The sequence below is a fragment of the Letharia columbiana genome (assembly GCF_014066305.1).
Source record: "Letharia columbiana isolate WasteWater2 chromosome Unknown Sc0000076_s0, whole genome shotgun sequence".
In the NCBI taxonomy this organism is placed as follows: domain Eukaryota; kingdom Fungi; phylum Ascomycota; class Lecanoromycetes; order Lecanorales; family Parmeliaceae; genus Letharia; species Letharia columbiana.
The window spans coordinates 44,372-58,263 of record NW_023501121.1 but is presented as its reverse complement, the minus strand read 5'-3'; the positions used below and the strand labels follow the sequence as shown (position 1 = coordinate 58,263).

The window sequence follows — 13,892 nt, the reverse complement described above, 5'->3', positions numbered from 1 at the left end:
TTAGAATTCAATCTCGAAACTAGATTTAAAAATTAATTACTTTATATGAATTTAATTTATAGGCCTAAACTTGTCTATTATAATAGAATATAATAGTAAATTATTTAAATCTTATAATATTAGCTATTATAATAGTATATAGTAATAGATTATTTAAATAAATAATAGTAGTAGCTATGGTTGTAGTGGCTATCTATGTCGGATTTGTCGGATTTTAGAGCGTGCAAATGGGGGTGGAAACGAGTATGACTCGGTAAGGATTCGTACTTTCGGGGTATGATTCGGTAATTTACCCCGACCGGCATCATGACACTCAAGGGGGGTCACCCCCATGCACACACCGCCAGGGACGAGAGCTACTTCTCAGTCGTTTCTTTAGTCGCTACTGGGGACGAGGGACAAAAGGGACAAAGGGGACAGTCGACGGAAGTACCTAGAGGAGTCTTCGGGTTGAGAGAAATCTCCTCGAGGGCGCCTCGACAGGGAACCTTCTCAAGTCTTCCACCGAGCTTGATAGGCGTTTGGTCCTCAGAAGTGGCTCTAGGACAGAGAAATAGGCCCCGGGGTGGCACCCGTGACCGGGGAACTCTCCTAGTGGGGCATAGCCTTCGGCTGGGACCCTGATGCTGGCCTTCGGGCCTCATCCATGAATAACTACTACTACTCAAGGTGCTGCTACATGCTGGAATCAACCAAATTATCGTCGCGATATGGGTCGCCTGCTTATGGCTATTTCCACCCAAGGTTCCTGGCAGGACAGCAACCCACTCATAAGCCAAACGAATTCTATATCTTCGAGCCCTACGAATCTACGAGCCTCCTGATGCAACCAACCTGACCAACGGCGCAAAGATCAGCACTCGACAGAAACACGATTCCTGATGCGAGCACATAAGGTAGGCATCGATGCTTCATTCACTTTCAGCGCGAGTTACCCGAGGCTAGGGCTAGGGTTCACCAGAAGTGAAGAGGTGAAGAGTGAACCTTCCTGAATGAAACCTCCATCTTTCCGACACATTTCTGCACGACTGCGTTGACTTGTTTGCTGTTTTTGCTTTTGGCGTTGATAAGGGGCATAGTGAATAAGAATTGAGGTCAAGGAAGCAAGAGAAGAAAAGACAGACAGCAACCTTCAAGGACCTCCGACTCTGGATCAAAACTCAACTGATTCTCATCTCGAACCATGGTCGTGTTGAGTCCTACGAGATCGCACCTGGACACCATGGAGATATATCAAAGCTTAACCAACACTCCGCAAATGTTCGTCTCACCAGCTGATACTCTCAAAGATAAGGGCCCGAGTGAGGTACCACAAGACGTACCGCCAGCAACTACTTCAGAGGACCTTGAGATCGGAGATGAACGGAACGAAGATCCTCCCGAGTTCGACGCTGAAGCCGCTGCAGAAGCATTGGACGATCTTGTGCATGATCGAGACCTCCCACCCGAAGAGCGAGGCCTGAAAAGAGCCCTCGATTTTTGCGAACGACACAACTGGACTGGGGATGAAGCACCTAGGCCAGAGGGCCTAAGTGAGTTGGAAGAAGATCTAGTCGATGGGAGTGAGGAGAGCTCACACCTCTGGACCGCTACTTTGGCGAATTGGAAGATGGGGAACGTGAGAGGAAGAAGGCGGCCAAGAAACGAGGGAAGAGTAGGGAGGAGGATCTGTTAGTCAGAGTGGTTGACACGGTAAAGGACAAGGACTTCGAAGCTAGGATGTCATCAAGCGAGGACGAGGAAGCCGATGATGAATCTGCAAGCCAAGGAGATGCAAGCCAAGGAGATGACGAACCAGGACTGGCGTTGGGTAATGGCAGGAAGCCTAAAACATCCAAGCTCAAGTCGAACAAACGAAAGAAGGCGGATGGTAGTGAGGGCGCGGATGAGAAGCCTAGGAAGTCCCCCAAGACCACAACCAAGTCCAAGACTGGACCATCCTCTCAGATGAAGCCAGCAATACCAGAAACGACGAGTCCAAGACTGGACCATCCTCTCAGGCGAAGCCAGCAATATCAAAAGCAACGAGTAACCTAGCTGGTGCGAAGTCCCGTAGCAAGATTCTGCCAGAAGGCAGCAGCGATCTCGTCAACTCAGACGCAATATGAAAGCTCGGAACATGCAGCTGCACATCTTCTGACGCCTTCTGATATTCTTCGTACCAAGACTCAGCGACCCTCAGTTAAACACTTCAGCCCTAACTAATCCATTGTAGATTCTATCCTATTCCGTACTCTATCTCTTTTGATGTAAAACCATATAATATCTTATTATTGTAGAGTAAAGACGCACCTTTCTATAGACTACGTAGCGCTCACGCCCAAGTGCGCTAAGTATAGAAGGGCTAGACTACTAGCAGACCCATAAAATATGTCGCCCAAACCTCACTTACTCTTCATATCTTCCAGCTCCATACCTTCCTACCTCAACCACTACTACCTTCAAATCCTCTACCTCAGCCTTCATCACCTTGCTAGCAGTCCTACACTGTCTCTCCCTCTTGCTTTATCCTCGTCTGAGCTGCTATCCTTCATTATGGCTCAATTCACGCCTATCAATGTTGACCCTAAAGCCAACGGAGCTTACTTCAGCGAGCAGTTAGCTAAAGGGGAGGCCAACCTTGACGTCTTTGCTATCTTCGGACTGCATGCAAATGGTCCTGTTCTTGACCGTCGTGCGCTCTGCTCGCACTTCACAACTGAGCTCATGCCCCACTCCTTCGGGGGTGGCACTGCTAGCAGTGCAAAGACTCAAGGCCGTAAGATCCCGACATGGGCTCTCATGAACACTGCCCAGAAGATTCTTTGGCGTCTGGACGATGCCGGTCTCGCACGCCTGCAGGATGCATGGAGGGTAAAATCCAAGCAGGTCTGGAACCCTTTCGCGGAGCCGGGCTCACCCGAAGCCTTCATCCCAACTCGTAGCAGTGCTCGCCGTAAGTACTCTCTTTCTCTCTTTTGATGCGAGCATGCTAACAGCTGCACGCAGTGCCCCTAAATACTATATTGCCGGCGTCGAAGAGGTGCCTGATGAGTACGACACCGCACGCAAGCAAGGCGCCGGGATCCCCGGCTCTCAATCCAATCCTTTCTGCATTGACTCCGAGGACGAAGGAGACCCCATGGAGACTGACAACTTTGTCCCCGATCTCTCTGGCCATTCTGGCTTCGCTCGTGAGCACCCCGACCTGATGGACTAGGGCCCCTTTGAGCCGACCCTTAACCCTCCGCGCCTTCGTACTCCGCCTCCGCCCCAGCCCCCCTTCGAGACTGCTAGCAATCACCCCACCTATGCTGCCATGCCTGGAACGCCTACGAAACGTCGCCTCGATCCGCTGGGTCTACTGCTAGGCACCTGGAAGCAAGCTGGTCAGCATGCAGACCGCTCCAACGCAGTATATGGGGCTCGGGCAATGCTCCCAATAGTCTAACTAGTCCGTCCACAGGCCTAGATTAGTCTAAAATGAAGCTATTCACACAGTCCACAGTCCGTCCAATGCTAAACCGTCCAAGTAGATTTAGACCAGTCCACGGACTAGTCCAGCTACTCCTCCATAGCTTCCAAAGCATCTTCCTCCAGAATACTGACAATAGCATGTAGATCTTCCTCCGTAAAGAGACCCAATTGAAATCATGACTTTAGGCACTCCAATAGCTCTATAATCTTAACCTTAAGACTAGCTCTTTGATCTGAAATCGTACGTTTAGCCCCTGAAAATACACGTTCCGGCTTCGCAGACATGGCAGGTATAGAGTAGATGTCAATGGCCATCTTTGATAGTAGAGGGAATCGCTCCCGTTGCTCTGGTTCCAGCTACCAATCGAGTGCTGTCCGTCCCTCCTTGCGGCGTATGCGAAACTCACCACTATATCTATCAAATTCGTCACTAACAACAGACTGCTCCTCATCCTGTTCATTCAGCCATTGAATAAATTGATTGTCGCTTGCTGCAGTAGAAGCATAGGTGGAAGTGGACGTGTAATTGGCTAAATCGGTAGAGGATAGATATGTGGTCCCCCAACACCTCTCTATTGTAGCCTTCATCTTCGGTTGCTAGGTAGGATTCCACCGCTCGAAATTGGACTATTTCTTGGTAGGATCAAGGACAATTGCCGCGATGTATGCTGGTGATCTTTCGGTCTTGTTTTAGTACTTTAGTAGCTTGGTGAACCCGGCATGAAGAGACTCCCGCATGAAAGCGTGATCCTCGAATTCTTCTATGGCCTTCTCAAAACGCTGAGCTAGAAATCCATGGTGGCAAGGATTTGTTCCAAGGTAGCTTTGTGGTCTTCGATTGCCTTAGTAGCATCATGAGAGGCCTGTGAGAAACCACGAATGTAACCAAGCACAATCCACTTGTCAGCAGCGAGCACGTCCTTCGATAAGTCGGGTTCCTCGTCCCGAGACTCTCGGGATGTCAAAAACGGCATCAATAGGCGCATTTCGAAGGAGTCACCGCTCGGCAAGGTGGTTACTGGTGGTAACTTAAACCACAAAAAGACTGCATACAAGCACGAGGACGTTAACTACATCGCCAAGTACCAAGGCATGACCGACGCAGAGGTGAAGTCTCATACTGTGCCACTGCTAGTACCCGGAGGTGGAGCTTACCTCGACGTGCCCGTGCAAACGGAGACTCCTAGCAGTCGCCATGGCACTGGTTTCGCCGTCCGTGGTGCCCGTTTTTTTGGAAACTCCTCCGGTGTGCTCTACCCTGAACCCCCCTTCGCCCGAGCTGGACCGATCCTGGGCTGCATGCAGCCATTTGGCGGCAGGGAGGATGGTGTGTGTTGGCCTGGTTCGGTGCTGTCTGCTGGCGGTCTCGTCTCTTTCGTGGTGGATGGTGTGGGGGGAGCGGTGCGGTGTGGCATGTGCATGCAGTCATGCCTGCGGAGCTGTCTCGGGGGGTTGCTTGCGATAGGATAGCATAGGAACGAGCTTTGCCCCACGTCCATTTGAAGTGATTGCTGGCTATATACATGTGATGAAAAGCGCCTACCTAAAACGCCCGAGGGCAACCCCGCTGCATGCATTGCTGCCACCTATTCTCCCTCTAAGCTCACTTCTATTGACGGTCCTTGCATGCAGTGCTCAACTAGACATATAGATCGAGAGATATCAGTCGATTCAGCCTGACTGTGAGGTAGCAAGGCCTCTTTCAATGGAACTGCGTAGCAGCTATGCAATCACGAGGTCTGGATGCGTAGTTGATAGAATAGATAGATCAGTTGCTAGATGAACTAATAACTAAAGAAAGAAGAAGGGGAAAGGGGACTCGCAAGTATTTAAGACTTTGCCAAGCATGTTGGATACTCGCCCTAGCTGCGTAGCTTGCAGCCTGGCAAGCGACGCAAGCGAGCCTATCAGTTCGCTCCGAGTACTTCCACCCTTACACTGACTCAATGGGTGTCTAATTAGCATTCAGACCTGGTTTTTTTATTAAGCCGAAGTTCTCAGCCCTATTCGCCACAGCTTGACTGGGGGCTAGTGAGGGAGTGGCACAGCACACTTATGGCAGGATAACCGAGATTGCCATGTTGGAAGAGCCTTGTGTCAGCGTGTCTAGTTCCTTCCATGTTCTATGCATGCGTCCCTTCTACATCCTTCCATGCATATTCCATCATTGTTCCTTTCATGTAGCTAGCCATAGATAGCAGTGCTTTGTTCTCCATCAGCTACATAATAGCTGATGGCCCCACCACTGAATCTACATGCTTTCTATCACCACTGCTGTGCTACGCTGAGACCTTGAATAGGCGGTGTCCCTCCTGTTCTTTGCTCCTCATTCTTGTGTCCCTCGTCGCAAGAAGAGGTTTTTTGGACTTTTCCCACCCATCCGCGCCTTGTTTTTTCCAGCGTGTCCTTGTACTTAGACTCCAGGTCTTCTGCCTTACGTAGAGGGAGTTTTCCTAGGGCCGAGCTGCATAGTGGATCGCTGTCTACGTGCTGCTGAGCCTTAGGACCTAGCCAATCATCGTTTAGAACTCATTTGTGCGTGTAGTTTTCGTGGGACGTTAAGCGAGAAGGCACTATCCTGAATAACTTCTGGTTTGGCCTTATCGACCAGTTCCTCCTGTAGCTGAGTGCCCACTATCATTGGTGTAGGGGTAGATGCATAGTCAGTCATGTTGAATCGTGACAGTACCTTCTTTAGGTACGTCGTTTGGGTGATCCGAACGTTCCTCTGCTTGCGGTTTCTCTGAATTTCCATACCCAAATAGTATGAGCATGGGCCGAGATCGGTCTTGGCGAATCGCTTGTGGAGGTCTTATTTGAGTTCCGATATCTGTTTTGATCCTTTTGGACCATAAATCTAGATATCGTCCACATACACGCTAACGATGAGTCGTGTTTTCTCATTAACAAAGAGTGAGTGATCGGATTCGGTAGGTTTGAATCCTTTGGATACAAGGAAGTCCCGTAGGGTGAAGTACCATTCTCGTGGCGACTGCTTTAGGTCATATAGTGCTCTAAGCAGCAGACATACCTTATTGCCTTTCTTCTTATACCCTTTGGGCTGTTCCACATAGATGATTTCCTTCAGCAGTGCATTAAGGAATACGGTAATAATATTCATTTGCTCACAGTCTAGGTCGTAGTGTGCCATCACTGCAAATAGTACATGCACACATAGGGGACCAATAGTGTAGGTAGTGCTTGGGCTGCCTCACGCCGGGGACAGCAGGCCTGAACAGGCCAAAATAGAGGCCTGAACAAGCATATTCTCGTACCCCAGCGCAAAATAACTCCCAAACCCCAAGTGACGTCCTTACCGAGGACGTCCATGGCGAGAATCGCCATCACTAGCGCTGTAGGTACGGAAGATGCTGGTGCCGACGAGATGCAGTGAGTATTTGGGCTGGGTGAGTCACGATGTATAGACGATAGGAGTCCGACTTCCACCTTCCCAATAGCTGAGTTTCTTCGTCACTGAGGCCGGCCTCTCGTGCGGATGTGAATGGCCTGAAAAATGGCCCTCCACACTGATAGATCTCAATGCCTGACGAAGGGTAGAGGTAACTAGATCCCTAGTAAACTGACCATTTAGCTTGAATAGCGGTGACGTGGGTGACGCCGGCCACTCCTGAAACAAGTGTCGCAGTGCCCCCACTACACACGCCTCATCGTCGGTAGCGGCCACGGTAAGGGTGATCCCTTGTCGAACTGGGTCCGTTTTGGAGGTGATCCTCGTATAGCCTCACCGACCGGCGGGTAAGGAATTATTTGCTGAAATCTTCGTCCTGCCGGTCACGCATTGAGTAGGTAAACTCGCCTATCCGAAGGAAGGCGGCAAATGCCAGACAAAAGGCGGCATGCATAATCGACCCCTCCTTTGTGGACTGATCGAACTGAGGTAGTAGCCTGAGGAGCTTATCCTTTGTCAATGGACACCTTTCTTTTGTACCGGCCTCACCTCGTAGCCAGCGAACACCGGCTACGATCCGTTCGAGCTCTGGGCTCTGAAAAACCTCTAGATTTCATACCCAAGGTCCACATGTGTGGATTTGACGCCGGTGCGGTATGCTTTAATCGTTTTGGCCTTGATCCGCTTGGCGTTAAGGGCGGTGACCCAGCTGGATAGTGAGGCCATAGTGGCTGGACATGGGGCGCTATGGCCATGCATCGCACAGTGAGCACTGTAGGAGTTAGTTGGAGTTGAGTAAGTCTTCCGGGTTTTACTCGCTAATCCCCACCAGAGGAGACGAGCGGCCTCTCTAGACAAAGGGGTCTGACTGTACCATGATTCTGGTGGGTCCCACCCTAGCGAGGCAGAAAGGTAGCTAGGTGTCTCAGCTGTGGATTATTGTCAGCAATTTTTCGATATCGAAAACGTGAAAGATCCTCAGCCAATTGATTCGCTTTGGTGGGTATCCATGTAGGGACCATATGGATATCGTACGTCGCCATGAGCATGGCCATATCCCGTAGTGGTATCATCGCCGGCCCTCGGATGGAAGACTTCTGAAGTCCATTACACAAGCGTCATTATCACAGTAAAGGATCAGACGAGATCCATGGAGCCTATCCAGCCATGTCCGGATCGCATGGCCCACGGCCTTCATTTTCTTGAACTGAATGTCCTTACGGAGGTCCCGTTTGGGTACTTGTTCGCTGAAAACGTCCTGAAGGGATGGCGATAGGTTCGGGTGTTTTACTATGTAGCCGCTCATACCGAGTTTCCCCGATGCGTCAGTCTAAATATGCCATGTGTGACGGTCGGCGACGTTACGGAGTAGGCTCAGGCCGTTCCAGTCCTTCAGAAAGGTTTGCCACCATAGTAGGTCGGCCCTCATATCGGGCGTGATCCGTATGCAGGCCACCGGCCTCCGAATAGCGTCAGAAAGGCGGCTCAGGAAGGCCCTTCCTGGGATCACAATTTTCGCAGCAAATGACAGGAAACCGACCGCTGACTCGAGCTCTCGATGTGGGATTGTTGCCCTTTTTAGGAGGTCTTCTACCGTGCTTCTCACTCGATCGAGCTTGTGCGGGGCGAGTCTTTCTTGCATCAAGTTGCTGTCTAGTTCAATTCCCAGAAAAATTCGTAATAGTACCCATAATGTCCCTGGTATGGTTCACCATGAGGCCCAAATCATTGCATACCTGATCGAAGGCCTGGCCATATGCCACGCTGTCGGCCCACGGAGATAGGATAGCGAAAAAATCGTCGAGGTAGTGGAGCACGATTGCCCAGTGAAGGACCGCCACCATGATCCAATTGACTGCTTTGGCGAATAGATCGAATAGGAAAGGCGATATCCGTAGGCCGCATGGTAGAAATCGTTCCATCCAATAGGAATCATCGCATGAGAAGCCCAATAGCCATCGGTCTGACACCGTTACCGGTATATGTCGAAATGCGTCTTTCAGGTCTCGCTTGACAAGCATGGCCCCTCGGCCTTGCTGGAGCAGTGCGGCCACCGCATCGTCGAATGTAGCATATTCCAATGCACCCCACTCTGCAACTTATCTTCGGACAGTCCCCCTCCGACAGTCCCCCGTCAAACTAAAAAAGCCTCCCGCGCACGATCTACACGTTAAGCTTTCGGCCCCACCTAATTTTGGTAAAAGGTTACGCTAGCCCTATACATCCGATTGTGAGAGACTTCAAGTTCAGATAAATTCCTCCCACTTCATTAATTTTAAAGTAATCCTTTAGAGCGACGACGTAATGCTTAGAGTACGTTATAAATGGGTTAAAGGCAGTGCAATAGTAGTAGAATAAGGGCCCGCACCGCATATAACCATTGCTAAGCCGTAATATTAGCCGTATATATCAAAATTCGCTAATATATGTAAGAGTGTTAATATACTATTTACTATTACCTTTCTAAAAAATTACTATAATTAGACCGCTAGCATCGGTGAGAAGATCGGTGTTAATAGGCCTTATAAGTAGATAAATATTCACCTTTCTCCCATACTCGTAACAGTGGGACTGTGAGTTAGTGGGTCTATTATGAGGCCATAGCGTTGATAGCTATTTAATCAGCCGTTTCACCATTATGCGACTATGCGATATGCGATAGTAGAGAGATAGATGAATATAGCGAGTACTATTTGTATGGCCACTGCACTAGAAGTAGGCTCTTTATTCGAATTATTCTCTTTAGAGCTATATTATTATTCTTCTTCTTTTCGTAGTTAAGTCTATATATATTAGCCTTTATTTAACTATTATAAGCACTTTTCAACTATTATAAATATACTTTATACTTTTATATACTTCTTAATAACTCTCGCTACTACTATTAGATTTAAAAAAGCGATTATACGAGTTATACTCGCCTTTAAGATTATTAAAAAGACCTTTAACGTCGTTAATAAGACCTCTAAGGCTCTTAAGATTAAAAAGGCTATTAAGGTTAAAATATCTCCCCCTCGCGATAAAATCTTTATATTAGAAACGCTATCGAGAATTATTATCTCGAACGAGATCGACGAAATACCTTCATCTATTAAGGGGTTTAAAGTAGACCTTATAAAATTAATAGCTTAGCTATTTAAGGTCTAAGAGAAATAAAATTATCGCTATCGTTACGAGGGCCGAGTTTCTTATAAGAATTAGATTTATAAGTTATATCGCTATTATTATCGCTATAATCGTAGTTATCGTTATTATTACTCGAATATATCGAATATAAACTCTTTCGACTTTAAGTCGAATTAGAAGAAAAGAAGAGAGATTCTATTTCGTTATTTAAAAGATAAGAAGTTCTTTCTTAATATTACTAAAAGATTTTAAAGTATAAACGTTAAATACTTTAAGTAAATCTTCTTTAGAATTTTTAAGACTAAAAACTTCGCTAAGCTAGCTTATATATATATTATCTCGACTAAAGAGAATAAAAATATTAACGATTATAATTATATAATATACTACTTTCTTATATACTCGATAGCTATTAATCGCTTTATTTATATAAGCGTAAAGAAAAACTTAAATAAAACTCTTTATATATATACTATTCGCTTATTACGACTATCTCTTATTTATAAATTTAACTCTATTCTCGCTTATTATCTCGCCTTTATTACTATACGTATTTAGAATAATTAAAATAATCTTAAGATTTAGAAAGCGAACGATTAAAGCTATAAAGATCTTCTTATATTTAAAGAAATTTATATAAGTAATAGTAAGTTAAATATTAATATATTTAGCTCTAATAAGTCTATTATAATTAAAGAATCTAGAATTTATAAAAGTTTTAATAGAGATAGCTATTTTCGCGAGCGCTGCGTTTATTTATATATCTATTTAATCTATTAATAAAATTACTTATTAGATAAATATTTTAAGATCTAAAATCTAGCGATAAGTATTTTTAATTAATTATTACTAGATAATTATATTATTAGACTAGAATAACTTTTAAAATATTTATAAATACTATAATCGCTATAATATATATTTAAGAAGTTTTTATATACGCTATATAACTTACTAAACTCGAATTTACTTTATTAAGAATTATTAATAATTAATAATTAATTTAAATAGTTAAACGATTACTCGAATCTAATATTTATTAAGATTATTTTAACTATTCTTTAAAAGGGCGTTAAGATAGATTTTTAAGACTTTATCTTAGTCTATCGTAATTAAAATTATCTATTAATACGTTAAGTATCTTAAATACTATTAATGAATCTTTAAAAATAGCTTTAATAGTATCGCCTAATCGAGGTTAATTCTTAAAACGAGTTCTATTATATCTATTCGCTATTCGAATTAATATCAAAATACGATAAAGATTAAAGACGAATTTATAACCTCTTATTTTTATACGACTATTTAGTTAATAACGATATTTAGACGAAGTAAGATATATTAAAATATATTATATACGATAACGTAGTAGTAATACTACTATAGAAAGATTTAAGGGTTTAATTCGTTAAAAGAGATCTTAGAGATATCTTTAGATATATACTTATCGCTAAATCGAATTAATAGCTATTTAATTTTAACTACAATAAATGCTATTAAAAAGAACGATATCTATTATTTAAACTACGTATATTACTATTTCTATTTAATCTCTTTATAAAGGCCCTTATTTAAATCTTAATCGCGATTCTTCTATAAGAAGTAGTACTTTATTACTTAAACGATTTCTTTATAATTCTTTTATTAGATAATAATATAATTATATATATTTAATAATTTAACTAGCTATATAGCGAATTAGATCTTTAAATTAATTATATAAAGAATATTATAGATTTTATAGTCGAGTTTCTAAGAATCGAATTCGATAATATTTATATAAAGATAAGACTTTTCTCGAATAAGCTAGCTAAGATGAGAATTACGATTAAAAACCTTTTAAAAAGAATAATTATTTTATATTAGAAGCTCGAGTTAGTAATTAGCTTTCTCTCTTTTATTATTAAAGTTATAATTTTAAAAAGAGTATTCTTAAGACGACTTTTTAATATTCTTTAAAGACTTATAATAATCGTATAGATTATAGGCGATATAAGAGCAAACTTACTATAGTAGAATATCTTTCTAAAGTATTAAAATAGCGTCGCCTTAATATATTATATTAATAGTCGAGTTATATAGTATATATAAATCGATACGTTTAAAAAATTCGATATAGAAGACTATATTCTCAATTATTTCGATTATATTTAATCGATTTAACTTAAAAACGTTTTTAGTATTAAAATAGCTATATATTACTATTTTAAAGATATATAATTTAAAGAAATAAAGATCGTTTATTACGCGATAAAGCTATAGCTATATTAGTTACGAGAATCTCGCTTAATTCTCTACTACGATAACGACGTATACGTTAATAGATTATATAAATTCTTTATATATAGATTAGCTATAGCTCTATTACGCGATATAGCTATACTAATAACTACTTACGATATTATAATAATACTTATTTAAATATCTACGAAGACTAACTAGCTAGTCGATAATCTATTATATTTTTAATATTAAAAAATCGCTAACGTATATCTATAGCTGAAAGATCTTATATCTCCGCTAAAATAAGACGAGATTTATTAGAATATTAGTATAATTAGATTATACTACTTTAAGAGACTATACGACTTCTCTAATAGAGGTTTATTATTAAAATTAGAAAGATATATATAACTTTAATAAGATTCTATATAATTTATTACGCACTTATAGAGATCTAACCTCTCTTTTTAATAACTATAAATACTTTTATAGGCTAAATTATTAATCTAAATACTCGTCGCGTTAAATCGAAATTTATAAAGATATATCTTATCGATCTTAGATTAGTCTATATAAATATAAGATTTAATAATCTCTTAATATTTTATTATTCTTAATTATAACGTATTATTATAGATAATTAATATCTTTATAGCGAAGCTAATATAAAGAAAAGACGTTTAATTACTAAGAATCTATTACTTTAAATTCTTTCTTATTTCGATAAGTTAATCTATATTAGAGTAACTCTATATACTTTCTTTTATCTCGTCTTCGCGATATTTCTACGCGTAAATAAATTTATTTATAATAAGCGAGACCTTTAATAGAAGAACTTCGACGAATAATTTCTTATATATTACTCAATAAGACTATTTAATAATTATCTAAAACTTATACTTTTAATATTTAAAACGAATCTATTTTATCGTAAAATTATATTTACGATAATTATATTAGATAATAACGTATATATAGTTAAAGCTTTATATTATCTCTTTAGATAAAAAGTTTTATTTAATATATCGCTATTCTAGCTAAAGAGCTTCTTCTTTATTAAAAAAATCGTTATTAATAACCTTCGCGAGATATTAACGTTATTTAATATTAAAAACTATTATTTAGATTATTTCTTTTATAGAGAGGCTATAATATTAATATATAACGCCGGTCTTAGTAATAACGAGATTTAATTATCATTATAAAAATAAAAGGAGTAGCGAAGCGCTATAAATTTATAAATACACTAAAGCATATATTATATAAACACGCAACAAATAAATGCATTGGATTAAAAATTAAAAGGAGTAGAGTAAACGGAAAATAAAAAAAAATAGAGCCAGACGCCAGGCCACGGCACGCTAAGAACAGCAAACAAAAAAATAACGGTTAGGCAGTACACCCCTTTGCCCGCCTCTAGAGACCCTACTAACACCCCCAGGCCACCCCCAACGAATCCGCTACTACTGGCAATCGAGGCCGCAAGCGAGCCAACAGCTACCTACTACTACTCATAAACGCGTTAGAAAGCCCTAAAAGAGCCCAAACGGAACATCCTCCCCTACAACTCCCTCAAGCCAGCGATAGATGGGTTAAACTAACATTTAAATATGTAGTTAACCAAACGCGTCGGGATCGGATAATAATCCTCACCTATTGTGTAACCATTCTCTCACCA

General features: G+C 41.8%; 4 protein-coding genes across 4 annotated transcripts; 2 read left to right on the top strand and 2 right to left on the bottom strand.

The window, feature by feature from the left end:
• Positions 1 to 1,183: 1,183 nt before the first annotated feature.
• Positions 1,184 to 2,037, top strand: HO173_012242 (uncharacterized protein; the record flags this gene model as incomplete). The annotated part of the gene is made up of 2 exons (XM_037314114.1): positions 1,184 to 1,532; positions 1,610 to 2,037. 2 exons carry the CDS (start codon positions 1,184 to 1,186, stop codon positions 2,035 to 2,037), a joined length of 777 nt encoding a protein of 258 aa, XP_037158993.1.
• A 333-nt stretch (positions 2,038 to 2,370) lies between these two features.
• On the top strand, positions 2,371 to 3,199 carry HO173_012241 (uncharacterized protein; the record flags this gene model as incomplete). Its single annotated transcript, XM_037314113.1, has 2 exons — positions 2,371 to 2,939; positions 2,989 to 3,199. 2 exons carry the CDS (start codon positions 2,371 to 2,373, stop codon positions 3,197 to 3,199), a joined length of 780 nt encoding a protein of 259 aa, XP_037158992.1.
• Positions 3,200 to 4,241: 1,042 nt separating this feature from the next.
• Positions 4,242 to 4,442, bottom strand: HO173_012240 (uncharacterized protein; the record flags this gene model as incomplete). The annotated part of the gene is made up of 1 exon (XM_037314112.1): positions 4,242 to 4,442. The coding sequence occupies one exon, from the start codon at positions 4,440 to 4,442 to the stop codon at positions 4,242 to 4,244; it is 201 nt and encodes a 66-aa protein (XP_037158991.1).
• A 3,492-nt stretch (positions 4,443 to 7,934) lies between these two features.
• On the bottom strand, positions 7,935 to 8,171 carry HO173_012239 (uncharacterized protein; the record flags this gene model as incomplete). Its single annotated transcript, XM_037314111.1, has 1 exon — positions 7,935 to 8,171. One exon carries the CDS (start codon positions 8,169 to 8,171, stop codon positions 7,935 to 7,937), a length of 237 nt encoding a protein of 78 aa, XP_037158990.1.
• Between the last annotated feature and the right edge of the window lie 5,721 nt (positions 8,172 to 13,892).